Source organism: Microcebus murinus, chromosome 19, assembly GCF_040939455.1.
Source record: "Microcebus murinus isolate Inina chromosome 19, M.murinus_Inina_mat1.0, whole genome shotgun sequence".
NCBI lineage: Eukaryota > Metazoa > Chordata > Mammalia > Primates > Cheirogaleidae > Microcebus > Microcebus murinus.
Window position 1 is genome coordinate 22,576,438 of NC_134122.1, and position 27,457 is coordinate 22,603,894.

The 27,457-nt window shown below is 51.1% G+C and overlaps 1 protein-coding gene across 5 annotated transcripts in view; it reads right to left on the bottom strand.

Moving 5' to 3' along the window:
• Positions 1-27,240, bottom strand: part of MAD1L1 (mitotic arrest deficient 1 like 1) — a 383,346-nt gene extending 356,106 nt beyond the window's left edge. For 2 of the 5 annotated variants that reach the window (XM_075995239.1, XM_012758962.3), the window contains exons 1-10: positions 27,136-27,215; positions 24,913-25,075; positions 24,354-24,516; positions 19,574-19,714; positions 16,792-16,971; positions 12,806-12,930; positions 11,973-12,054; positions 10,105-10,235; positions 9,853-9,967; positions 7,705-7,766 (exon numbers count right to left, since the gene is read on the bottom strand). In XM_075995239.1, coding sequence (XP_075851354.1) covers positions 7,705-7,766; positions 9,853-9,967; positions 10,105-10,235; positions 11,973-12,054; positions 12,806-12,930; positions 16,792-16,971; positions 19,574-19,714; positions 24,354-24,503 — 986 coding nt within the window. In that variant the 5' untranslated portion in view covers positions 24,504-24,516; positions 24,913-25,075; positions 27,136-27,215. Of the gene's footprint in view, positions 1-7,704; positions 7,767-9,852; positions 9,968-10,104; positions 10,236-11,972; positions 12,055-12,805; positions 12,931-16,791; positions 16,972-19,573; positions 19,715-24,353; positions 24,517-24,912; positions 25,076-27,135 lie in introns of all 5 variants that reach the window. The other 3 variants (XM_075995236.1, XM_075995237.1, XM_075995238.1) reach the window with 3 other exon arrangements.
• Between the last annotated feature and the right edge of the window lie 217 nt (positions 27,241-27,457).

Here is a 27,457-nt window from a genome sequence, read left to right on the forward strand (position 1 = left end):
CACCACTGCCAGGCCTCAGAGCTGCAAGCACCACCTGCCTTTCAGCTGCCCTGTAACAGCATCCTCTGCAAACCCAACTCCATCCTCAGCAGGCCCAGTAATCACACTGACAGGTATAACACCCATCCCACCAGATCTGAAACAAGGCCAGATTCAGGCACCAAAAGGGGCAGGGCAAGGAGCCAAGTAATAGAGCCACTTGGCCACCAGCAAATTCTTTCCCCCATTAAACAGAGGCTTGACTACAGAGGGACCCAGCACTCCTTCCATTCCTACTTAACAAGGTTCCCCTCAATATGAATTGCTAAATGACACTTTAAAGCCAAGCCACAGAAGATGAGCATTCTCCTCACTTAACTGTGACTTCCCTCTGAATCTCTGTGAGAGCCTCGAAAGCATACCACCCCAATTAAGTGATGACACTCACATACCACAATTAAAATGTACAGAAGGAAAGCTGTTCTGGAGGGCAATTTGGCACTAGCTATCAATCTCAAATGTGCATATCTTTTCAACTAAAAATTCTGCTTTTTAGAATTTCACCAGCCAACACAGCACTGCTAATTGGGGGAAAAAACTGGAAATAACCTAACTGTCCATCAACAAAGGACTGCTTAAGTAAATCAGAGTCCATCGGCACTACGGAACACTGTGTACCTCTTTAAAATAATTCAATAGAGCAACCTATGCTAGTGCAGAAATACGGTCAAAAATTAAGTGAAAAAAGTAAGTTGCAAAATCAAACCTATAATGATCCCCAATTTAAAAAGGGGGAAGGATACATGAAGAGCTTGCATGTGCACACATTTCTACAAAGATACACAAAGAATTTATCAGGCATTTCCTAGAAAGACAAACTAGGGCTGAGAACAGTATACCCTGCTGCCCACCTCTGGGGAGGGGGTAGGATGGGGGGCGGGGGACTGAGCTTCAGTCCTGTTCCATGAACTGCACCCCTAGGCATAACTAGAACACAATGTGATAGTAACAGGGAAGCTCTGACATAGGACACCCAGCCCTGGGTGAGGTCACCTGGGTGAGGTGAGGGGTGAAGACTATGTCCCACTTTTCATTTCATCTGCTTGCATTCACCATGTGCTTATTTTATTTTGCTTTCAATCAAGCCTATGAAATTCCCTAACCTTCTGCAGCCCACACCTGATGCCATTCCCCACAGCACTATTATCCCAAGTCCCAAAGATCTCATTTGCAGATCTATTTTTATAAAGTATCCATTCAAATTCTTCTGACCATTTTTTAAATTTAATCTGGTCATCTTACTGATTTACAAGAAAAATATTTTTTAGAGACAGGGTCTGGCTATGTCACCCAGGCTGGAGTGAAGTGGCATGATCATGGCTCACTGCAGCCTCAAACTCCTAAGCTCAAGATATTCTCCCACCTCAGCCTCCTGAGTAGCTGAGAATACAGGCGCACATCACTATGCACAGCCAGTGTTATTTTGTAGAGATGCATTCTCACTCTGTTGCCCAGGATGATCTTGAACTCCTGGACTCAAGCGATCCTGCCTTGGCCTCCCAAAGTGCTAGGAATACAGGCATGAGCCACAGTGCCCAGACTATAATTCTTCATATGCTCTGGATACACATCTTTGGTTAGATAAGCCTATCGCAAATACTTTCTCCTAGTTTATGGTTAGCCTTTTCACTTTACATCTTCTGAGAGCAAAAGTTTTTAATTTTGATGAACTCTAAGCTATCAATTTCTTTCATGTATGGTTCATGTTCTGTGTATTCTAAGACCTCTTTGCCAAAGCCCAGCTTCCATGTTTTGGCTTTACACATAGGTGCATGTGCCATTTGAATTAAATTGTGTTCAGTATGAGATAAGCATCAAGTTTCATTCTTGCCATAGGTACCCTGTTGTTTACTATCATTTCCTTTTTTTTCTTTTGTTTTTATTTCAGCATATTATGGGGGTACCATCATTTCTTGAAAAGACTGCCAACAATCAACAATATATTCTTGAATTATTTCTGAACTTTCTGATTCCGCCAATTCACATTCCACCAGTTTATACGTTTATCCTTACGCCAATACCATACAGTCTCAATTAATGCAGTTTGTAGTGTGTCTTGAAATCGGCTGGTGTAGGCATTTTTTTTGTTTTTTGTTTTTTTTTAAGACAGAGTCTCACTCTGTTGCCAAGCTAGAGTGAAGTGGTGTCATCATAGCTCACTGCAGCCTCAAATTTCTGGGCTCAAGCAATCCTCCTGCCTCAGCCTTCTGAGTAGCTAAGAATACGGGCACATGCCTGGCTAATTTTTCTATTTTTAGTAGAAATGGGGTCTTGCTATGCTCAGGCTAGTCTCTAACTCCTGACCTGAAGCAATCCTCCTGCCTCGGCCTCCCAAAGGGCTCGGATTATAAGCATGACCCCTAACTTGCTCTTTTTCAAAATTATTGCTATTCTAGGTGCTTTATATTTCCATGGATATTTTAGAAATCAGTTTGCTGATTTGTACCCAAAAGGCCTGCTGGGACTTTGACTGGGATTATGTCAAATTTATTGGTCAATGTGAGCAAATTGCCATCTTAACAATATTGAATTTTCCAATACATAAACACAGTACTTCCACGACATTCCATATTCCATTTCCTGACATATATGGGTGGCTGCAGCACCTAGGCAGCTTCAGGATAGGGCTGGTCGCCAGAAAGACCCAGGGCAGCATTAGAGGGCTGGGACTTTTAGCCCCAACCCCCAACGTCCAGGGAAGGGAAAGGGGCTGAAGGTTGAGTTGATACAAATGACCAATGATATTATCAATCATGCTCACAATAGTGAGGTCTTCCTAAAAACCCAAAAGGACAGGGCTCAGAGAGCTTCCAGACAGCTGAACCGGTGGCAGACCTGGAAAGCCCATGGAAGCTCTGCACCCCTTCCCACATGCCTCACCCTACACGACTCTTCCATGTGCTCTTCATCTGTATCTTTTGTAATATCCCTTGTAATAATTAAGCAAATGTAATAAAGTGTTTCCCTGAGTTCTGTGAGCTTCTCTGGCAAAGGAATGGACCCCAGGAGGGTGTAGGGGGAGCCCCACTTCGTAGCCTACCAGTCAGAAGTACAGGTGGCAACCGACTGCTTGCGACTGCTATCTCCAGTGGGAGCCAGTCTTGTGGGACTGGGCCCTCAATCTATGGATTCTGATGCCAGCTCCAGGCAGATAGTGTCTGAGCTGAGTTACAGTACACCCAGTTGGGGTGCCCTGGAGAACTGCTTGGTGTGACGGGAACACCCCCCCCCCCATATCTGGTGTCAGAAGTGTTGTGTTGAGTCCATGGCTGTGTGAGAGAAGAGGGGAAAACAAGAGTTTACTTTTTCCTTTCCTCTCATAATCTCTCTCCCTTTGGTCACATTATTAGGTCGTCTTTTTAATTTCTCTCTTTTTAATTTCTCCATCTTATAGTTTTCAGTGCACAGCTCATAAATGTATTTTGTTAAAGTTATCCATAAGTATTTCATGTTTGTTGATACTATTAATGTTATAAAAGGTATGTACTTCTATTGATATGTTGCTAGTATACAGAAATAATCTATTTTAGTATGTTGTCCTTGTAAGCTGTGACCCTGCTAAATCACCTTAGTCCTACTGGCTTCTCTGACTCCTTGGAAATCTCTACAGATAATTATGTTCTCTCCAAACAGAGACAATATTTCCAACTTTCCAGTCTGCCTACCTTCTCTTTTTGCTTACCTGATTGCACTGGCAAGGACTTTCAGGAGAGCGTGAACAGAGGCCTGCTTGGTCCTCAGTGCCGGGGAAGTGGTCAGTCTCACCATCAGTATTATATCAGCTACAAGTTTTTTGTAGACATCCTTTATATAGTGAGGAATTTCCCTTCCATTCTTAGCTTCCCAAGAATGTTCAATCATAAATGAGCGCTGAATTTTCACAAATGCTGCTTCTGCTCACCTACTGAGAATGAGGTGGTGGTATGTTTGTTCCTCATTCATTCTACTGAGTGAATTTTCAAAAGAGAAGCATCCTGTATTCCTGGGAGGAATTCCACTCTCACCCCACCTTCCCCACTTGTCCCCAGGTTACTCCTCCTCCTCCCGTGCTCCAGGAGGCCTTACTGAGGTGGACACACAACTCAGAGGCATCTCCAAGTGCCCACTTTCCTGTCTACAAGTCATGCCCTGGACACACCGTGCTTCACCAAGACAAAGTCCATCACATGGGCACCTCCACAGACACACGCACGTCACGCTGCTGCCAGCTCTTTCAGTCTCCCTCTCAAAACCCTGAGGATGGCCTGGCACGGTGGTTCATGCCTGTAATCCTAGCACTCTGGGAGGCCAAGGCAGGTAGACTGTTCCAGGTCAGGAGTTTGAAACCAGCCTGAGTAAGAGTGAGACCCCGTCTCTACTATAAATAGAAAGAAATTAATTGGCCAACTAATATATATATAGAAAAAATTAGCCGGGCATGGTGGCGCATGCCTGTAGTCCCAGCTACTTGGGAGGCTGAGGCTGTAGGATTGCTTAAGCCCAGGAGATTGAGGTTGCTGTGAGCTAGGCTGACGCCACAGCACTCACTCTAGCCTGGGCAACAAAGTGACACTCTGTCTCAAAAAAAACAACCCTGAGGACAAGGAGACACTCCAGCACACAGACCCTGCCCTTCTCCACATGTTCTCACACAGGCTCTTTCCCACGCACTGTGCTCCTCCCTCCCCGTGACTCTCAAAGTCAGGAAGCCCATGCTGCCCCAGCCCACATGACCCTGAGGTTTACACTGACTGACCCCAGCCAATTCGCCCATCCACCTCTCCTAATAATATCCCTGGGTTTCTCAGACGTAAGAAATCCCACACTGGGAAGAGGGAACTGTCATGATGTATAGAGCCTGGCCAGTCTCCTCAGGTGTTAGGCCATACTGTTCCCAGCCTGGGGGCTGGCCACAGAGCCCCTGTGCTCAGAAGGGAGTCCACCCAGAGAGTGTCTGGTCTGAACATGGGAAGCTCATAGCACAGGGGCTGAGACTCCCAAAGGATTACCCAAGGACAGGCCGGAAGGAACTGTGACCTCCTCCCCTATCAACCAAGACCCTTCAACGGCCCCCAAGCCCAAAGTCAGGCTCCACCGAGAGCCAGGATCACCATGGGGTGAGCCACCTAGTGGTGGCAGCTCCTCAGAACCCACGGAGCCTGGGGTCACGGCATGCCCCCACAGTATGGCAAGGCCTAGGCCAAAAGGCCAGACTCAAGTGCACAGGGCACAGACCAAAGCACACTCCTAGAAATCAGCCGTCCACTTCCCAGGCATCTGGTGTCACAGAGGGCTGACTGATCACTCGACGTGATGGTTTAGGGTGGCAGGTCCCTTAACTAGTAAGCAAAACAGGCGTGCTACACACGCACAAATGTGTCTCCTTCTGGAGGGGCCCCAAGCTACAGCAGGGGGCCCCTACTTTTTGCTGTTTTCTGTATCCTTTCTGCCTGTCTCCCAACACCACATTCAATTTTATTAAATGTAGGCTTCACCAGGTCACCCTCCCTGGTCAGAATTCTCTAATAACTGCCTACAACCTGGCCTCCAAAACAGAAAAGAAAGGAAAGCAAGCCAAATCCTCCTAACAGCATTACAGCACCAAGGTCGCCACGTACCCCAGCACAGCCGGGAGACGCCAACCAAAACATCAGGCTTCAGCCCAGAAATGCGCACCTCTTCAAGGAACTCTGATGACAGGCCACATTTGAGACCACGACTCTGCTCCGTGGGCTGTCATGATAAATGTAGCAACGTACAGAGAAGGTAACGCAGCGGCACTGGGTGTTCCAAGATGCCACACATCCAAAGCAGCCCTGAAAGAGGCCCCAGCACAATGGATGACAAAGCAAGTGAAGGAACCTCCCCTATGCACAAGCAGCCCACTGCCTGGGGAATCCGAGGGCATGAAGGGGCCCCAGTCAGGCAGAGAATGGCTCCATGTGCCTTCGTAGAAATCATCCCCCGCTGCTCAGAAAGGACAGCAACACAGCACATTATCGTGTTTACTCTTCACACACGCAGGGTGAGAAAGGCACTGTGTTCTCCTTCACAACAAAGAGAAAACCGGCCCAGAGCAGCATCATTGCCTGAAGAGGTCCTACCAGGTAGTGGAAGAGGGGGACCACGATCTAGCTCTGCCATACCATCTGTTTTCCCCATCAAAGACACAGAGCCCCAGAATCGCATGCTCCCCACCCCTTTAGCCCATGGTAGGCACGGGTGGCCTTCACCTCCACCAGACCAACCCATCCTCTCCCTCATCCAGGGAAAGCCAAGTGAACATAGAACGCAGAGCACATGGCCATCCCAAGGCCTAGCTCGCCCTTGTGCCAGCCACACTCAGGACAGGGCCCTCAGATGCAGAAATGGGACCAAAGGCTCAAGGAGTAGCTGTAGTTTTCAACTGGCCAGGAAACTTCCATGCCATCCTGGCCAGAGATGACAGCCGGCCTACATGCCTGGCTGGTCCTGAGTACTTGCGGCAGACACTGGACACCACAACGCTATAACAAGGCTGGTCTCAGTAGGCATGAGCAAGCCTCTGATCTCACTTACAGGAAAGAAGTCATGGAGGTGTCTCTGACCAGAGATTCCCTGGGAGCAGGAGGGATGCCTTCTGGGTAGTTAATAAGCCCAGAGAACAGGTAAAAGCACAAAGCATTTAGGCCCTGCTGGGGCCAGCCCTACGTGAGTCTGAGTTCTACGGGGAGAGTTCAAGAGGAAACAGCAGCCTGGTGACTGCTTTGTGACTTAGCAAGGCAAAAAGAAAACAAATAGGCATCTTCAAGTCACAGCAAACTGAAGCCAACAATGCTGACCCGAGGTGGTGGATTCCAGAACCAGCAGTCAGACAGTGTAGTTACAGGACAGCTCTTTAAGAGTCTCAATCTTGGCCTGGTTTCTCACAGCAGCAGGAAAGATGACCAAGGAGCTGGAAGTCTTAAAACCTCACAAGCAAATAAAACAAAAGGCTGTTTAAACACCACAGGCCCTGTTCCCCCAGGCTTCAATGACTTTAACCAAAAAATGACTTCAATTAAAAAATCAATCCTGCCCAGCACATGGGCAGCCATGGAGACAGGGCCACTGGGCAGTCAGTCCCTGGGCAGGGCTGAAGGGCAGGGACCAAGTGAGCAACTGTCAGGCACGAACACTACCCCAAAGGTCAGGCAGGATGCCAGGCGGAACACAAAGCCCACCCCACACCCTGCCCCCTCGCTGGCAATCAGAGGCTACAGGCACTGACTAGGACAACAATCCCCCACTGTGGCAGTTGTCTTTAACCCTAAAAACTCAGTTCATCTCCACTGGTTACAAGCACCTAAAAGGAATGATTTCCACAAAAGCAATTACTCCCTCAGCATATACATGAAAAGTCCTTTAACAAAGCCCAACAATACAGGGAAATCAGATACCTGCCACCACTTTGCTGTGGATATTCTGATTTTCAATGAAGATGTTATTAAGACTTCAGCAGGGAGAGTCGTTCATTCCATGTCCCTCCTGCTGTGAAAGTACCTCATTAAACCTCAGCAGCATGGGACAAAAGCTCCCCCACAAGCCTGCAGAGGAGCCCGACTGGAGAAACCTCAGAGTGAGGAGGCAGGGACTGCTCCGCCATAGGCAAAACCAGCACAGACTCCTCCAAAAGGGACAACAGGAGGAACCAGCCCCTCCACCCACCTGAGGGTCAGGCCCGTCGTCTGGTCTAGCCGCTCCCAGCTCTGCAGTTTCGCCAGCAGCCTCTGAAAAGACAGAGAAAGCCATGTCCCCGTCATCACTGCCAAATGTTCATCACACAAATCCGACAGTAACGATAATGACACAAAGCCTCCCCAACCTTTTAGAATAAAAAGTCTGCCCTCCTCACTGAGCTTGGAGGCATAAACCCTCCAAGTCTGGGCTGGAGCCGTCAGGTTATTTCTGACGGCTGGAGCCAGGCTGCATGCTTGACGCCCATTCCCTCCTGGTCCCATGAGTGCAAGTGTGAATCCCAGCATGCCCCCACATGCCAAAAGGAATGTGAGGGCACAGAAAAAGCAAACAGCCTCACGGATGACCCTGTATCCGTCTACCCCAGGCAGCAACTCCACTCTCCCCCATCTTCCAGGGGCTCCTCAGAACAGCAAGCCCCACAGAGAGCAGCTCTGAGCTGGATGTTCCCCAGCCACCAGGTGGCCAGCCCTAGAGGAGAGGGGAGACAGAACTCAGCTCACAGGCTCACTGGTCCTTCTGGTTCACATGCCTGTTCCATACAGACCTATCTCCCAAAAAGGTGAGTCCCACTGCCCTTCCAGAAACAACTTCAGGGCAGGAGCTATGTGCTTCTGTCATGGACTCCCTTTACCTCTACCTGGTGCCAAGCACAGTGCTGTTGCCAATGCTTTCACTCAGTCCCTTGATATTCCCAGAGACCCTCTCACGTGCCAGGCACCTGCCTGGTTAATAGTTTTACAATAGTTAATACTACTGACGTTTACTGTTCTGAGCACTTGACATAAATTCACTTACTCCCCACAACCCCAGGGGCAGACACTGCTGCTACTCCTGAGAGGTTAAGGGGCTGGCTCAGGGCCACACGGCCAGCAGCATCCACACCAACACTTCAGCTAGGGAGTGATTCTAGAACTCCAAATCTTAAACAATTAAAAAAAAAAAAAAGAAAAAAGTATTTAGCTTGGGAACTATCTTTTCTAAGTTCCTAAAGAAGCCAGAATCTAGGAGGGGAGCCCCTGCTGGCTGCCCCAGCTGGCCACAGGGAACTCTGAGGCCCCACCAGGAACCTGGATGTGCTGCAGCTGAAAGGGACAGACCCCATGCCAAGCAAGGCAGGGAGCCCTCAGGGAGTGGCCAGCCCTAACAGGTGGGCAGCAACCCAGCACTAAAGGTGGTAGTTGATGCTCATACTCCTACGAGAACACGAACAGCTGGAGCCTGGGACACAGGTATGCCAGGTGAACCATGGAAGAGTGCCGTGGCCACAGAGAAGCAGCATGAAGGAGGGGAGACCCAAGCATGAGCCAGGAAGCCAACATCCTGGTCCAACTTGCTGTGCAGTGGGCAGGAGAGGGAGCCTCTCTGAACCCATTTCCTCCTCTGCCCATAAGATGACTTCAGAAGCCTCCCAGCACTGCCACCTTCCCACAGAGGGCCACCTGTGAGTCCCGACGGCAGACCCGGGAAACCCAACACAGGCCTCCGCTCACTCTGATCCCTCCAGATGCGTATGCTGCTTCCTCTCTGACTCACCATCTGTACTAGGTTTCCTACTGCTACTGAAACAAGTCACCACGAACTCAGTGGCTTCAAACAACATAAATTGAGTATCTCACAGTACTTAGTTCAGAAATGGAAAATGCATCTCCCTGGGCTAAAATTACAGAGTCAGCAGGCTGGCTCCTCCCTAGGGCCCAGGGGAGAACCTATTTCCTTACTCTTTCCAGCTCCCCGAGGCTACCACATTCCTAGGCTTGTAGCCCCTCCTGCCTATCCAAACTCAGCAGCAGCTGGTTAAGTCCTTCCCACGTCACTCTGACCTTCCCCTGTGTCACTATGACTTTCCCCCTACACACACAACTACACAGCTCACCTGATGACCCAGGACCTTCTTCTCCCTGTCAGGGATCAGATCAGCTACCTCGACCGACCCTTGATGTGCAAGGCCCTAAGGATTAGGACATGGACCTTTTTGGGAGACTCTTCTGCCCACCACACTGTCACAGCAGCATCCACATTCTAGGTGACCAGCTGTTCTGGGTAACAAACACCCAGGAGCCCCAGATGGGGCAAAGCACAGCCACAGGGAACCACACACCCCTCTGGGGCCCTCACCTCCTTCTCCAGCTCCAGGCTGACCAGCGTCTCCTGCATCTTCTCCTGGCGCCCCAGCCTCCTCTGCAGCCCCTCCAGCTCCTCCTGGAGAAGCCCATGGGTCTCTCTCATCTCCCTGATAGGGCCAGAAATAAGCACTCAGACAGCCACACACCCTGCGGAGGAACCCCAGAACTCACAGCGGCTGTAAGGCGGGCTGCAAGCCCAGGAGCCCAAACTCACTGTGCGGCCACCCGCCTATGCCCCTCTCACCGCAGGCGAGCGTTCTCCTCCCGCAACTGCTTGAGCTCCCGCTCCACCTTGGGGAGCCGCACCAGCTCAGACTTCATGTTCTTCACAATCGCAGCATCCTGCTCTTGCAGGGACAGCTTCTGCTCCAAATCCTGATGGAGGCCAGGGACAGAGAGGAAGAAAAAAGAGCAGCCATTAAAAGACATGGAGGAAGTTAGGTGCATATCACCGAGTAGAAGCAGCCAGTCTGAGAAGGCCATATACTGTAGGATTCCAACCACAGGATATTCTGGGAAAAGCAAGCTGTGGAGACAGTAAAAGGACCAGCAGTGGTCACAGGTTGGGGGGAGAGGCAGGCATGGACAGGTGGAGCCAGAGGATTCTCAGGGTGGTGGATGACACTCTAACGGACACAATCGTTAGATATTTATCCAAACCCACAGCACACTGAACACCAAGAGTGAGCCCTAAGTGAAGCAAAGACTCTGGGTGACATGCTGTACCGGTGCAGGGCCATCACCATACCAAACGCAATGCTCTAATGGAACACTGGTGGTGGGGAGGCGGTGCTGTGTGGGCAGGGGGTACATGGGAACTCTGTCTTCTGCTCAATTTTGCTGCAAACCAAAACTGCTCTAAAAAAATAAAGTCTATTAAAAAAATAAAGTCACGGAAGCCACAGTGTTCCTGTGGTAAACTGTCCAGGTCCTCAGCGGCCCCCATGGCTCGGGTACCTCTCTGGGAAGCTGTGCCTGGCTGTGCCAGATGTGCCCTGATGCGGCGTCCTCAGTGCCCACTCTGCGGGCAGCGCTTCCCCAACCACCACGCTCTGCCTGAGGCCTTCACACCAACATCCTGCCATCAGGGAGGTTTCTGGGGACAGAAACCTACTTCAAGTCTGCCCAAAGACACTGGGCAGCAAAACATCCCACTCCCCCCCTTGTAATATCTGCTTCTGTCGCTCCAGTGACACACGTGTAATCACTGAGTCTTTCCAACAGGGAGCACAGACTTTTCCTCATACTATCTGGGCCCCTTGAGACACAATGGAAGACAGCTGGTATCCATTAGTGACAAGCCACCGAACAGGCTGAGAGGAAGAACCAGGACCAAATCAGTCAGTCAGTTGACAAACACTAACAGAGCCCATCTCTGTACCATGTATTGGGTCAAGCAGTGGGGACACAGTGGTACAGACATCAGGCCATCTAGGCAGACAGATCCTGAGGCTTGGAGGGAAGGATGAAACCCTGGGGGATGTCAGCAGGAGAAAGAGTGCCAGGGGCTAGCTGGGGACCGTGGAGCAGAACTGACACCAAGCCCAGGGGTGAGGGCACACAGGGGCCCAAGGGCCTGGCCAGGAGAGCACAGAGGACAGCGAGGGGCCAGGCCACATGACCTTGGCTCAGAGTCCAGGTGCTGCTCTAACAGCAATGGGGAGTCACCCCCTCTCTGGCAGCATCCTCTGCAGAGAAGTAGCAGGGCCTGAGTCAGACAGACCTGTCCCTGGGACCCATCTCAGCTATGCACTGGCTGGGTGACTCTGGCAGATGTGCAGCCTCTCTACGCCTGTTTTATGTTTTGTCTTCTCCCCAGCACTCATCAGTACTTGAAGTTATTACACACCTATGTTTTTTCTTAACAGGTTTATAGTTGTTCCTCCTCCAGTAGAACTCAAGCTCCCTGGGGGCAGAAATGTCTGCCCCACGCACTGTGGTGTCTCCAGTACCCAGCACAGCGCCTGGCACACAGGAGACAATCAGGTAACATCCAGGCCGCTGTCTGCAAATGCCACCAAGCACACCCCCAGCTCAGAAAGGCCTGCAGGTGGCCAGAGGGCCAAGACATCACTGCAACAACATGCCTGGGACTGAAACAAAGCGACTCACCTTAATCTGCTGCTCATGGTCTGCTCTCACCTCCTGACTGGCCTGGAGTTCCTGAATTTTCTGATGGGCTTCCTGCCACTTTCTATTAAAAGAATACACCGTGTGCAGAAACAGGAATGTGGTAAGGCCAGCAGTTCTCAGCTTCAGAGCCCCCCATCATAAACCTGTGTACACACCACACACCAACCACAGGATGTCGCCAAGATCCAGGATGCTGGCCCTGCTGGCTGACCCAGAGGCCTCAATCGCCCCACCTGTATAGGGCAGGGTAAGCCCAGACCACCCCAAGGTCCTCTCTAGCTGTGCAGCCCCACAGCTCTCCCGCTGCCCATAGCAGCTCACACCCGAAGCAACACCCAGCCCTGGTGCAACCGCGGTGGGGGGCCCTCTCAGGGCTGGCCTCTCCTCTCCATCAAGGAGCTAGAACTCTCCCAAGAAGGGAAGGGTCAAATTCTCCAGGAGGGTACCCAAAGTCTCCTGACCACAACTTCCATCAAGGCTCTCACACCTGAGCCTCTGCTGAGCTCATTCCCCGTGCCTAGATTGGCCCTTCCCAGCCGTACCCGCCCACCTCTAAGCCCCGTCCTACCACAACACCTTCTCAGAAGCCCTCTCCAAGAAGGCTTGCCTGCCCCTGTGCTGTGCAGGGACATTAAGACACCCTGCTATTGTGACCTCAAGGTCCTGGCTTCAGAGGCCTCAGTGTCTCTGCCCCTCCTAATAGTCTGTGGATGAAGACAGCATCCAAGGGTGCATCTAGATTCCACCTGGCCAGTAGGCTCACCTGGCAGAGGTGGGGCCTATACCCACACCTGACCCCCACCCCAGCTCACCGGTGCTGCAAGTCCAGCTGCTCCTGCAGCTCCTGCTTCTCAGACTCCAGGCGCTTAACCTGCATCTCCTGGTCCATCACGTTCCACTGCAGCTCCGAGATTCTTCCCTTTAACACGCCGACTGTCTGAGATCAGAGAGGGAACAAAGAGCCACTCAGGGAAGGAGGAGCCTGCTGCCTCCCACATGTCCAAACCAGGCTGGGGCCAGAGCTGCCCCCACTGGCAGAAGGGACAGACATTAATGTGAGGGTCCTGCCCTCAACCCAGCACTCAAGAGCACACCATCCCAGAGATACCTTGTGCTGCCCATGAGCTGACAGAGTTCTGGGCCACGGCCAGGCCTCTGGAGGAGATGGTCCAGGCAGGAGGCTTTAGAAGCAAAGCTGCCACCAGCCAAGATGGACCTGAAAAGTCAGGCCTTGGCACCTAGCAGCCTCCAGGTTGGTGCCCCGAGCTCACAAAGTTGCCCCTGCCAGGTGTCCACCCATCCCCCATGCCAGTGCCTCGGTCTTCCCTCCAAACCATGGCTCTCATCATCCCTGGCCACCATGTCACCATTCCAGCTGTTGGCTAACAACGTCACCACAGACAATGGCAATGCACTTGCCAAGTAGGAAATGGAGCCTGTGACTGCTAAGTTACAAAAGCTACACAAAACAGGCCGGGCGCTGTGGCTCACGCCTGTAATCCTAGCTCTTGGGAGGCCGAGGCGGGCGGATTGCTCAAGGTCAGGAGTTCAAAACCAGCCTGAGCAAGAGCGAGACCCCGTCTCTACTATAAATAGAAAGAAATTAATTGGCCAACTGATATATATATAAAAAAAAATTAGCCGGGCATGGTGGCACATGCCTGTAGTCCCAGCTACTCGGGAGGCTGAGGCAGGAGGATCGCTTGAGCCCAGGAGTTTGAGGTTGCTGTGAGCTAGGCTGACACCACGGCACTCACTCTAGCCTGGACAACAAAGTGAGACTCTGTCTCAAAAAAAAAAAAAAAAAAAGCTACACAAAACAGGTGCTGACAGGCCTTTGAGACACAGCCCATAGGCCAGTGGGCAGGGCTGCAGCCTGCTGGGGAGGCCTTGTACTCAGAAAGAGGTGTCTAGAAAGGAAAGGAGAGCACCCTAGGGTGGCTCCCAGGCAAAGCCAGCAGGGCCCGTTCAACAGCCTCCAGGACCTCGGGTCCACTTGATGCCACTGTGACAGAACATGGAACCACTAGCCTTCGCTCTGACCACACCTCACCAGGCAACCGGCTAATGACCCCAGCTCAGAAAGTCCCAGCTCTCCCAGGGAAAGAGCCAACACAAAACGTCAGCTAGGCAAAACAAAACAAAACCAAAAAAAAGAACCAAAAACGTCAGCCCATTCCAAAGTGTTGCCGTCAAATTAATACATGGAAAAGCATGAGCCTCATGTCAACCCCAGGGGACCATGTGCCAAGGGCAAGACAATGAACCCAGCAAACACACTCAGTAACACTGGGCAGCCCATCTGAGGCCAGTAAGTACCCTCGTCAAAGAAGCAGGCTACAGCACTGTACCCAGGTCCCACTGACACATGTAACCACTATTCACCCTCCACCCTCAGTCTATGTGGTGTCCTTACCACACAGTGAGGAGCAATCTGGGACTGGAGAAGAAAGGTACTAGCATACCTGACAGTGAGCATGTCCTTGCAGAGAAAGGTACTAGCATACCTAACAGTGAGCATGTCCTTGCAGAGAAAGACACTAGCATATCTAACAGTGAGCATGTCCTTGCAGAGAAAGACACTAGCATATCTAACAGTGAGCATGTCCTTGCAGAGAAAGACACTAGCAGGCCGGGCGTGGTGGCTCACGCCTGTAATCCTAGCACTTTGGGAGGCCGAGGCGGGTGGATTGCTCAAGGTCAGGAGTTCAAAACCAGCCTGAGCGAGACCCCGTCTCTACCAAAAATAGAAATAAATTAATTGACCAACTAAAAATATATATACAAAAAAAAAAAAAAATTAGCCGGGCATGGTGGCGCATGCCTGTAGTCCCAGCTACTCGGGAGGCTGAGGCAGTAGGATCGCTGAGTCCCGGAGATTGAGGTTGCTGTGAGCCAGGCTGACGCCACGGCACTCACTCTAGCCTGGGCAACAAAGTGAGACTCTGTCTCAAAAAAAAAAAAAAAAAAAAATATAGAGTCTACCTTCTCATCCTAAAAAAAAAAAAAAAGAAAGACACTAGCATACCTAACAGTGAGCATGGCCTTGTAGAGAAAGACACTAGCATACCTAACAGTGAGCATGGCCTTGCAGACATCTCACTGAATTCAATATACACTGAGCACCAGGTGCTGTATCCAGCACTATGGAGAAGACAGTCTGCCCTCAGGAATGGCACACAGTGGGGAAACCAGACCACTGACAAGGTAACCTCAGAGAGCAGGGTGCAGCACATCAGCTCCTTACTGTGACAGGAGACTCCAGACTGAGTGACCGTGGCCCTGGAGGCTTCTCTGAGGAGCTGCCGGCTAAACACAGGTATGAAGAGGAAAAGCAGCAACACGTGCACTGCCAGCCACTCTCTTCTCCATGCAGGATCCACTGCACCCACTCTGCTGCGCCTTCAGCAAGGGTCTCGCCCCCTTCTGCTCCCCATGAAATGCCATGCCTGACTCACCCACCCCCAAGGAACTGGGGACTCTGCACCGAGAAGGGGCAGCCCAGAACACAGGGCCTGGGACAAGAGCTCAGGTGAGGCACGACTGGCTGCTCAGGAAGCGGGTCACGCCTCCTCTCCTGCCAACGCTCCCTTCAGAAGACAGATGTGGGAACAGCCTTAACATGCTCCCAGCACTGCCAGGGCAGAAACAACCTGCAGCCTGCTTCTGGGGATCTATCAAGGAGAGAACACCACGCAGACACAGAATGCCAATGAGGCCACATGCCCCCACCCCTAGCAGCTCTTCATCTGTTTCCTCTTGGCACCTGTGGCCTTGAGCACCTCAGGAAAGAGATAAGAAGGGACAGGAACAGAGATTCCCATTTCCACCAGCACTGATGTCAGGGCTCTGTTCCCAAAAGGTACACACACTTCACTTGGGCTACAGTTCATACAGACTGTGGTTCAAAGACATCCTCAGATGCCAGCAGACGGTAACAGACCTTGCTGATAATCAAAGAAATGCAAATCCAGAAGACCTAGTGAACTGCCATGTGAGTTGTGTTTAACTCACACTAGTGTTGGACCCCAGGGCCTTGTGAAGCATACGTAACTCACAAGTCTCTTCACCTTGGGAGCCATGTGAACTATTTTTGAAGTTGCATATAACTCACACACAGAAAACAATAAAAAATTTTTCATTAAATTAAAAAGGACTGTTTTGTTTTCAAAGTTTTTATTCTATGTTTGCAATAAAACACTGTGGTCCAAAGGAAAAAATTTTTTTCTAGTGTGGCAGTCAATGTGTAAAAGCTTCTGACAAAAAAACGTATTTCCAGAAAATACCACCATCCATGACAGGGAAGGCTGTCGTGAAACTAGACTACTCAACAATGGCTATTATTACAATATACCAACTGGTTGCAACAGCCACAGAGACAGCTGGAATGGGGAACCCCACAATCCCACTCCAGAGGGTCTATCCACACAAAATAAGTCACAGAAGCAAAAGATTGTATGCATGAAGCTACCTGCCACAGGTATCTGGGGGAAGAAGAGGTATACAAAAAAACAAAACATTTGAAAATGGCAAAAAAAGAGTTAGACAACCGTTACAATTCATAATTGTAACAAGTGCTCAACCTCTTAACTACAAATCACAGATGGAAAATTAATATTTTTACTACAATCACAACTACGCCAAAAATGCAGGTAGGTGCCTATGTGGGAAGTACAACTGAAAAGTAAAAAGGTCGTGGTGCTACAGTGGTGTGGTCTGGAGCTCATTCATTCTTCCTCCCTGGACAAAGGGCTGCAGAAAAGAAGGCTACCCCAGCCGCTACAGGGCCTGTGCTCACCTCACCAGCCTCAGCCAGGCTGTCCTCCTTCTCCCGCAGCTTCTTGCTGGTGGCCTCCAGGCTCTGCTGACACAACCTGTTGCGTTCCAGCTGCTCCTTCATCTTCTCCTCCACCCTGGCCTCCCGCTCCTGAAGCTGCCGGATGCGTGTCAGGAGCTCCTGGTTGCGGTCAACCTCGCGCTGTCATGAGGGCAAGAGTGAGATGCCCAATGCCACCAGACAGAGAGTCAGAGCAGGGAGACCCCAAGCCTGACTACTCTTGGGACAGGCCACCAAGGCCCAGAGAAGAGTCAGGCAGGACCCATTAGCCATGTTGGCAGCAGAACAAGGGCCAGGACCTGGGACCCCAATTCTGATGTCCCACTCCAGCAGTGGCAGAACCATATCTCCTCTTGTGAGAACCCAGGACCCTTGGGAGGGCACTTGGCATGGGTCACACCATGTACTCATCACAACATCTGCTCACTGATCGTCTCTGCGGGGAGGAGACACAGCATGGAAAATTTGAAATTCAGAACTGACCTTGGAAAGAAGCTGAGCTTTTGCAGCACCAGCAAATTTTGGCTATCTGCACTCTGGCCATCGTTTAAATGAGTCGGCATTCCCCCAACGAGCAGATGACCAAGGAGAGATAGATGGCATGGACAAGAGGCTGCAGACAGAAACAGTTTACACTGGGCACAAACCTGCTAAGAGTGCAATCCTCTCACACAAACCTCCAGAGCCACCCATGTTATTAACCTCAGGGAGGCTATGTGGCTTGTGCTGGTAAGGAACAGACAGAACCAAGACCCACATGCAGACCTCTTGACTCTTAGGACCCCTGGGGATTTAAGAGTTCCTGGCACTGAGAAGGGACTACAAAGTAGGCGCTAGAGTCCCGAGAGGCACAGGTGGTAAGTCCTGGCTGCATGGCACCTGCACTCTAGCAATCTCTCACCCTGTCTTCATCAGGAAGCTGCGTGTGCAAGCTCCCTCCAGGAACCCACACGTATGTCCAGAGCTTCTCTTACTCAGATTAAGTACCTATAACACCCCTGCACAGGGTAGTCCTGCCCAAAACCAAGGAAAAGTTTAATAAAAGCTGCAGATGGTGTTGTTGCCTGCTAGAGGGAAGGCTCATCCACAGGGGGCTCCAGAAGACAGCAAGCTGCAAAGACAGCCTCCCAACAGCCAGGGGCCCTGCTGTGGTGCATATGTTAGTGCAAGGCCTGGTCAGCATGTCAGAGCCAGAATGTGGCACAGCTGCTGGAGCTGCCAGTCCCGAGTGCAGATGGGGCAGTTTGGCAGCTCCTCGGGCCTCAGATACCTGGGTCTCTCCACCTGAGAGCTATTAAATATTTCCAGGTGGGATGCCGAGGAACACCTAGAAAACTGCTGGCTCTGATAGTTCCTGGGGTCCCACTCAGCTGTGTCCGGGCAAGGAAGGAAAGGCCTCTTAGATGGTGGTTCAAGCCCAGCAGGGGGCCCAGGTCCAAGCTCAGTCACCCCCCACCCCATGCTCAGATTTCCCCAGGAAAGAACCTTCAGAGACCTTGCAGCAATCCTTCTCCCATTCAAATGTTTTCTGAGGACCCATGAGGTGCCACAACCTGCACCAGACACTGGAGATCCCAGGCATTCAGACAGGTCCTGCACTTGAGGGACTCATGGCCCAGAGAAACTCCAATAGCGCCACACCCCCTTTCTCCTGCCTAAGAGCCAGGGCCACGCCACCAATATGACACTTCCTGCAGTCTGATGGCCACCTCCCCAGTCCCATGAAATGGCAGTTTAACAGCTGGGAAGACTCCTGTGGCCTCCTGCTCCCTTCCCACCAATTCCTCCACGACTCCCCTCCTAGGACCAACCCAGGCCATGAGCAAAAGCCCCACATCACAGAGAAAACACCAGTCTGGGTAGCAACAGGCCAATCCTAAGGCAGCGGCATCTCAGCCCCGGCAGTGGCTCTTGGCTTCCTGAGCCCACATAGCACACCACAGCCAGGAATCTGCACACCAGGTTCAAAGAAATCCAATTAGACCCAAGCCCTGGAAGACATTAGCTATCTTTTAGGGACTAGGAAAGTGTGTGAATATACCATGTCAGCCAAGAAAGGGGCCAGACATCCATCCTCAGGGAAAGGGTAAAAAGCCAGAGACTTTCTGTCTGATGCTCTGCTTAACTCTTGGCAGTATTTCCACAAATGATCAGCACTTATTGAAAAACCTGGCAAAGTGCTGTTAATCAAAGGAAAGGAAATAGGATTCACACACTAAGCAAAAACCAAATACTTGCCCTAAGTAACAGGAGCTGTGCTTTCCCAGCTGCTCTGGGTAGCCCAGGAGCAAAATGAAGGCTCTTTGCTCTGAGGCCCTTCGCCCAACCCAGCAAGCCCCAGTGTTGACCCCTAGACCCCTGTACCCAGTGACCTTGTAAGCCTATCACCCCCATGCCAGCTACTACTTCTGCCAGATTTGCATTCCAGTTCTCCCAGAGGGAGGAGGAAGTGGGAGCCCTGGCAAAAGGATGTCTCCAGCTCTACAGCCTGAGCAGCAGACATGGTAAGGGGGCCACCCTTTGTGACTATCACCATTTCATGCAACCTACTCAGGACATCACACACAGCTGTACCTGCCCTGCACTATCACGTGGCCTCAGAAGGAACACCTGGCAACCCTGATGCAGAGCACTATGGACTACCAGCTGCCTGGTTCTGATTTCTTACAACCTGGTGGGTACTGTGCACAGCCCCAGGCCTCCCAGGGCTGGCTGGACTGACCCTTGCCCCGTGTGAACCCACCTCATAGTTCCTGGCACTGGTGCTGGCTGCTCTCTCCAGCTCCACTCGAGCCCTCTTGTGACTCAGCTCCATCTGCATCTTCTCCCGCTCCACTTGGATGAGGTGGGACTTCGAACGAATCTGCTCTGCTCTTTCCTCCAACTGAGCAGGTTGTACCCAGAGAAAAACAGAACCACAGTAACTGCATCAAACGAGGTGAGTGGCTCGATTCAGCAGACACCTTCCCTGAGCACCTATTCCCAGCAAGGGCCTGAGCTAAGTCATGAGGGTAGAAGGAAAAATGCCGCATGCCCCCAGTTGGGGATTGGTGGGAGACAGCATGCAAAGGGAAGATAAAAAGCATAAGAGAAAGATGTATTTTAAAACAACAGTGTGTATATTTGTTTAGGAAAGACAGTGTGCCAATTTTCTATTGCTCTGTAACAAATTACCACAAACTTAGTGGCTTAAAACACCACCCACTATATTGGTTGACTGTTCTGTAGGTCAGAAGTCCAGACACATGGCTGGGTTCTCTGATCAGGGCCTCCCAAGGCTAAAATCAATGCAGATGGCCAGATGTGTTCTCATCTGGAACTCAGGATCCTGCTACAAGCTCCTAGGGCTGGAAAACCAAGGTCCTATTTCCCTGCTGGCTGCTAGCCAAGGGCTGCTGTCAGCTCCTAGAAGCTGCCCATAACCGTTGTCACTTGGCCCTCTCCATCTCCAAAACCAACCACACCGAAGCTCCTTTCATCAAATCCTTCTCCTGCTCTGAGTCTGACTTCTCTGCCTGACATCTACCCAGATTCAAAGGGCTCATGTGATTAAGTCAGGCATACGCACGTACTCTCCCTTTCTTAAATCAAAGTCAACTGTTTTGAGACCTAATTATTATTATTCTTTTTTCTGAGTCAAGGTCTCACTCTGTCACCCAGGCTGGAGCATAGTGGCTCTATCGTAACTCACTGCAGCCTCAAATTCCTGGGCTCAAGCAATCCTCCCACCTCAGCCTCCAGAGTAGCTGGGACTACAGGCACTCATCATGATACCCAGCTAATTTTTTTTATTTTTTGTAGAGATAGGGTCTTGCAATATTGCCCCAGACTAGTCTTGAACTCCTAGCCTCAGATGATCCTCCAAGCTTGGCCTTCTGAGTCCCTGGGATTACAGGCAGGAGCCATAGCACCCAGCTCGGGAGACCCACTGGTCAGTGTTTGACTGAATAACAGGAAGAAGGTAGAGAAAGTGAGTGTCCACCAAGGGCCCAGAATCTGGGGCCATCTTAGAAGCCTGCATACTACAGGAGGGTAGGTACACACAGGTGATCCAAGCCTCAAAGGGTGACAGGAGACACACCAAACAGTTCCAGAGCAGGTCTTTGGGTACAACCTGCTCAGCTGAGGGAAAGAAGTGTCACCCACTCTTCATGTGGACTAGAGCCGTGCGGTCCAGCAGCACAGCACCTCCTGGGCACATAACAAATGCAGAATCACAAGCTACACCCCAGACTTACTGAATCAGAATCTTCTTTCTAAACAGTCTCAGGGGATTCACATGCACATGAGAAGCACTGGGCTAGATTGGTGGTCCCCAACAGAGCAATTTTACTCCCAGGGAACATTTGGCACCGTCTGGAGAGACTTCTGATTGTCACAGTGGGTGGAAGTGTGTGTTTGCTACTGGCATCTAGTGGGTAGAAAGCAGGGATGTTGCTAAACATACTACAATGCATAGGAATATCCTGAAATTATCCAGCCCAAATGTTAACAGTACCAAGGCTGAGAAACCAGGACTAGAGCAAGGGCATCTCCTCCGCTCTCCCACCTATTTTCTTTGGTGGCCCAAGTCCATACTTTCTTTATTCCTATTATACTTTCTCTCACTTCGATTCCCAGCTGTTGATATTGGGGAATCCTAAGTCTGCCCTTCAAACCCACTAGCCTTCCTGAGCTTCTCCAGAGGGTGGGGATCCCACGTGCAGGGGGCGCCACCACACCAAGACCAGCAGTCCAGACACCTGATCCAGGTGCCTCACCTGCCTGCAGCACTGCCTATATCTCAAAGATAACAACTTCAAGGTTACCATTATATTGAAATAAATGCTGGCAGCACTATCTACATCTCAAAGATAGTAACTTCAAGCTTAGCTTTATATTGAAATAAACACTGATGCGTGACAGAGCAGACACTAAACACTTCCAACTAAAACAGGAGCCACTGAAAGAGGGGAGGGGTGGGCCGGCAAGGCATCTGACAGCTGTCCCCAGACTCTCCAGACCTGCCTTTCCCTCCAGTTCCTCACCCGCAACGATTGGGGGCTCAGTAGGAAGAGAAAGAATGACAGTCCCAGAATAGGACACAACCATGGCCAGGAGCTGAGGCAGGTCTTATGGTCCTGACTCTACTGACCAACTCGCTTTGGCTACAGCACTTGATTACTGATACTCAACTGGGAAGCCCTAAGAGTGGGCGCTAAGGACTTCCAAGGTTCAATTTACAATCTAGAATCCTATGGTTTTGACAGATAGGCAAAAAGGTTCCAGACATTTGCATCAAAAAAAATTATAGCATTTTTATGGCCAGGCTCCATGGCTCACACCTATACTCCCAGCACTTTGGGGGCTGAGTAGGGAGGATTGCTTGAGGCTAGGAGTTCGAGACCAGCCTGGGTGAGACCCTGTCTCTACAAAAAATAGAAACATTAGCTGGGTGTCATGGCATGCACCTGTGGTCCCAGCTACTCAGAGGCTAAAGCAGAAAGATCACTTGAGCCCAAGAATTTGAGGTCATGGTGACCTATGATCGGGCTACTGTACTCCATCCTGGCTGATAAAATGAGACCCTATCTCTTAAAAATAAAAAAATAAAATAAAATTATAGCATTTTTAAGTCCAGAGTTGCCAGCTTCTTATTTCGCCAGCGATCAAAAATAACTACCATCTATTACCACCATCACTGATCTCAGAATAAAATAACCAAGACCTAATCTCAGGCCAGGCGCGGTGGCTCACGCCTGTAATCCTAGCACTCTGGGAGGCTGAGGCGGGCGGATTGCTCAAGGTCAGGAGTTCGAAACCAGCCTGAGCGAGACCCCATCTCTACTATAAATAGAAAGAAATTAATTGGCCAACTAATATATATAGAAAAAATTAGCCGGGCATGCTTGTAGTCCCAGCTACTTGGGAGGCTGAGGCAGTAGGATCGGTTGAGTTCAGGAGTTTGAGGCTGCTGTGAGCTAGGCTGACGCCATGGCGCTCACTCTAGCCTGGGCAACAAAGCATGACTCTGTCTCAAAAAAAAAAAGACCTAATCTCAGAATAAAAAAGGAGTCCTCGCCAAGAAAGGGCAGTGAGCAACTTAGTGCTCTAACAAACACATAGTAACATTATTCTGGGTATGCATTCATTATTCTATAAATGAATGCATACACATTATTGTTTTACCAAATGGTGCATACTTCATCAGGGCTCTGACAGCAAAACAGCTCTAGGGCATACCTAGGGTGGATAGGGAAGGAGGCCTTCCAGCCCAGCACAGCCACTGGTGCAGTGACAAAGCCTCAGCAAGGCTGGAGACACCATTTCCCTCCTTGGGGGTGGGGGGAGGTCCCAGTTATCCTGGCCCCAACTGGGACTGAGCCCACAACTCTTTGGAGCCTGAAGTCCTTCAGGAGACCTCACCTCTGTGCAATTGTGTCTACAGTGAGCATTCCCAAGAACTTAGAATGACATGAAATATGACTAGAATAAAAGTAAAACTGTAAAATTAACCCCAACATCTGCAAATGGCCCTCCACGGTCTGAGACTGTGAAATACCCATTGCCCCTACTCACAGCCCTGGCTCACACTCTGGGCTGACCAGGCATCTGGGTTTACAACACAGCCTTCCCATGTTATACCTTCAAGGGGACATCATGCCTGCTGGACATGCTCTTGCTAGGCAGTTTGGGTGTGGCTTTCTGATACTATCATTACTGTCTGCAAGTTCATTATTATGAGTGCAATGTTGAGCACCAGACCGACTCCTAGGGTGCTAACAAAACAGATCTTTAAGGCCAGGCACAGTGGCTCACGCCTGTAATCCTAGCATTCTGAGAAACCAAGGCAGGTGGATCGTTTGAGCTCAGGAGTTCGAGACCAGCCTGAGCAAGGGCAATATCACTGTATCTACTAAAAATATAGAAAAAATTAGCTGGACAACTAAAAATATAAATATAAAACAAAATTTAGCCAGGCATGGTAGCACATGCCTATAATCCCAGCTACTCAGGAGGCTGAGGCAAGAGGATCACTTGAGCCCAGGAGTTTGAGGTTGCTGTGAGCTAAGCTGATGCCACCGCACTCTAGCCCGGGCAACAGAGTAAGATTCTGTCTCAAAACAAAAACAAGCCTTTAAGCCAGGACAGTCCAAGGCAGGGGTCCTCAAACTACAGCCCGCAGGCCACATGCAGCCCACTGAGGACATTTATCCGGCCCACCAGGTATTTTTGCCGCTGCTGCCTGTCCTACTTAACAGCCAACTAATCCCGGGCCCATAGTGCGCATGTGTGGAATGTGCGCCGCACTCTCCAATGGCACTCCAATGATCTGAGGGACAGTGAACTGGCCCCCAGTTTAAAAAGTTTGAGTACCCCTGGTCCAGGGCCTCCAGCTACTGCCCCAAAATGAGGACGGCCCACAGTGAGATCCATAAGACAACCAACTCAACTCTAGGCTCACCTGCCTCAACTATACAGGACTAGCCCTACCTGAGCCCAGATGTCTACCCAGAGACCCAAACCCAACACATGCCACTCACCTGCATGCTCTGTTGGTACTGCATCTGCAGAGAACCTGGAGCAGAGGTGGAAATATCCAGTCCTGATCCTCCCTCCACTCGCTGAGAAATGAAGTTGTTCAAAGACCTCAGGGTGGACAAGACAGTGGTGTTTTCCCCCAAGTCTTCCATGGTCACTTTCCTTCTGAGGGAGACAAAGGAGGGGTCACAGTCAGTCTTTCTATGTGACATCAGCTGCACGCTCAGGAGTGCCCCTGGACAATCCCAGTCTCCTAATATGCTCTCAGAGCCCTTAAAATATTCCAGTGTCTGTGACCACATTCTTCAGCATTAAGTGGGAGACCATAGTGCCAATTTTCCTGAGAAGAAATGGAGGCATGAAAACATGCCACCAAACCTCAGCCACCGAGCCACTGACTGAGTCTGATCTACACACAGGAAGACAAATGGCTCCCGGAAGAAGGCACACAGCAGTCAGAGGACACATCTCCCATATATGCACTGCATTAGCGATCTCCATAAAGATAGCACTAACAGATGCAGATACATGAGAGCGCATTTATTAGGGGAACTGACTCACCCAATTCTGGAGGCTGAGAAGTCCCAAGACAGACTTTCTGCAAGCTAGAGACCCTGGGATGCCAGCAGCGTGGTTCAGACTAGGTGCGAAGGCCTCAGAACCAGGGAAGCAATGGTGTAACTCTCAGTCTGAGGGGCTGCCGGCCAGCGAGCCCGAAGTTCTGCTGTCCAAGGACAGGAAAGGAAGTGTGTGTATCCCAGCTCCACCAGGTAGACAGACACACTGCTTGTGTTTTTGTTCTCTCCAGGCCCCTAGCAGATTGCATGGTGCTGCCCACACTGACAGTGGGTCTTCCCCACCTGGTTCACTCAAGACTCACAAGCTAATGTCCTCTGCAAACATCCTCACAGACATCCCAAATATAATGCTTCACCAGGTTTCCAGGTATTCCTTAATCCAGTCAAGTTGACACCTATCATTAACCATCGCAAGCACTCACAAAGAAGCCTGGCCTCTGAGAATCAGAAACAAGGCATGAAACAGTGGCAATAAAGATGATGACAGCCACAGCAATGCTTTTTATTGTTACATATTAACAATGACGTTAATATTACTGCTATTTTCAACCAAGTACCAAAAACAAAGTTATCTAACAACTAGATTTCCAGAGCCTCAGGTCCCCCACCCATACACTGAGGACTGTAAGACCGGCTTTGTGAAATTATTGTGAGAATTACAGTCAATACTTGTAAGTGGTCTTCAGGTAGATGGTGCTAATGTCGCTACATGGTTTGACTAACACTCTGTAAGTTTATTCACAACAGCTCAATGCACAACAGGGTGCTGAATTAGGTCTTTTTATACAGATTTTAGAGATGATGAAACTGAGGCTTCCCAAAACTACAGAACTGAGATTAGAACTTAGATCTGCCTGGCTCTAAAGGTACCATGTGATCCACAAGCCAACCCACAAAACAGCTGAAGCCAGGCAGCTACAGAGAACTTTACCCAAAACCTGCACTGGTCCCAAGCAAGAAAGTGTGAATTCCTACAGGCTGCACACTGTTGCTCCCTTTAGGAGTCTCTCACTGATTTCCCCTATTTGTTTGAAAACACCCTCCCCCCCCAACAAAAAAAAAGAGAAAGTGAAGAATCTTTGCTGCCTCTGAACTTCCCACTTAAGAAGCTCAGCCTGATGCAAACAGAGCCCTTGTCTGCTTTAGCCATCTGAGAAGAGCCATCAGAAGGAGCTCTCACAGTAACACCCAGGCTTTATGTGCCCAAATCCTTCCCTTTGTCAAGATCAGACCAGGGCCACACTTTCCAACACATGACGGAAAATTTGGCCAATACATACTCTTCTAGAGATGCCATCCCATCAGAGTTGACGCAGATAATACACTAGTATGAAAAGAACACCTACGTTCTCTACCACCTGGAAACGTGCGATAAGACACAGGCTCAAATCCATCCTCTTTACCCAGGAGCCTGAAACCTTCCTGCAACCCAGCCACCGAACCTCGACAGCTGGCAACAGGATCCCTGCGCTGGAGTCAGGAGCGCACCGCCGCTCCACTCCCCCGGGTCTCGGGAAAACGGAAGAAACTACCGAGGTGACCTCTTCCTGCAACACCCCTTCACGCCACCCTGGTCTGTCACCCTGGCCAAGCGGCCTGGAAAGCTGGCACATGCAACTTTCCTGCTCTCTCCAAACTCCCACCAGACGCGAAGGGCAACCTCGCATTCTACAAGCTGCGAGCAGGACCCCGTCCACGACCACCACGCACAGCCCCTGTGAAGGGACGCGGTGCTGAGGGGGCCAGAAGCCCGCGGCCGCCCAGCCCCTTGGGGCCACGGCCACCTCCGCGCGGCTGCAGGGCGGCCCGCTCACCTGAGGGCCCCTCCAGCAGGGACCCCTCCAGCCGGGACCGCTCCACTCGTTCCCCACCACCAGCGGCCCCGCTACGGGACGCTCCGGGAAGCGGGGAGGGGGACCGATCCCGGGCCAGGGAGGAAGGAGAAGAAACTCAGCCCGAGGGAGACGGCGGGCGCGGGGTCTCCGGGGCGCGGGGTGTCCCGGGCGAGACGACCGGGCAGGGCCCAGCCCAGGCGAGTGCAAACTGGGGCACGGGGTCGCGAGATGAGGGGACTGTGGGAAGGAGCGGCACCGTGCCAGGCTTCGGCTTGCAGACCCAGCCCAGCCCCTCGCCGCCGCGCCGCCCCAGTCCGGGGGACCCGCGGGACCCCCGGCCCCTGTCCGCTAGCGCTCCCCAGGCTGCTTACCTCAGCCGGCCGCAGCCCGCTTGCCGCCGCTGCTCGGATCTCCCTCCGCTCCGCCCGTGCCCGCTTATCGCGAGACGTGCGCCTGCGCTCTCGCGAGACCCAGTGGGAGTCAGGCCGTAAAGAACCGAATCTGCGCGCCGCGGCGGGCCCTGGAGACTCCAGGTCCGTACCCAGAGCCTCCCACACCAGAGAGACCCCGCACGGAGAGGACTCGGAACCAGGCCGCGGCACGGTTGAGTACTGCCGCCTCCGGCAGGAGCTCTCCCACTATGGCCATTGCCCCACGCCGTAACGTGTGGAATAGCAGTGCCCAACGGTGGCC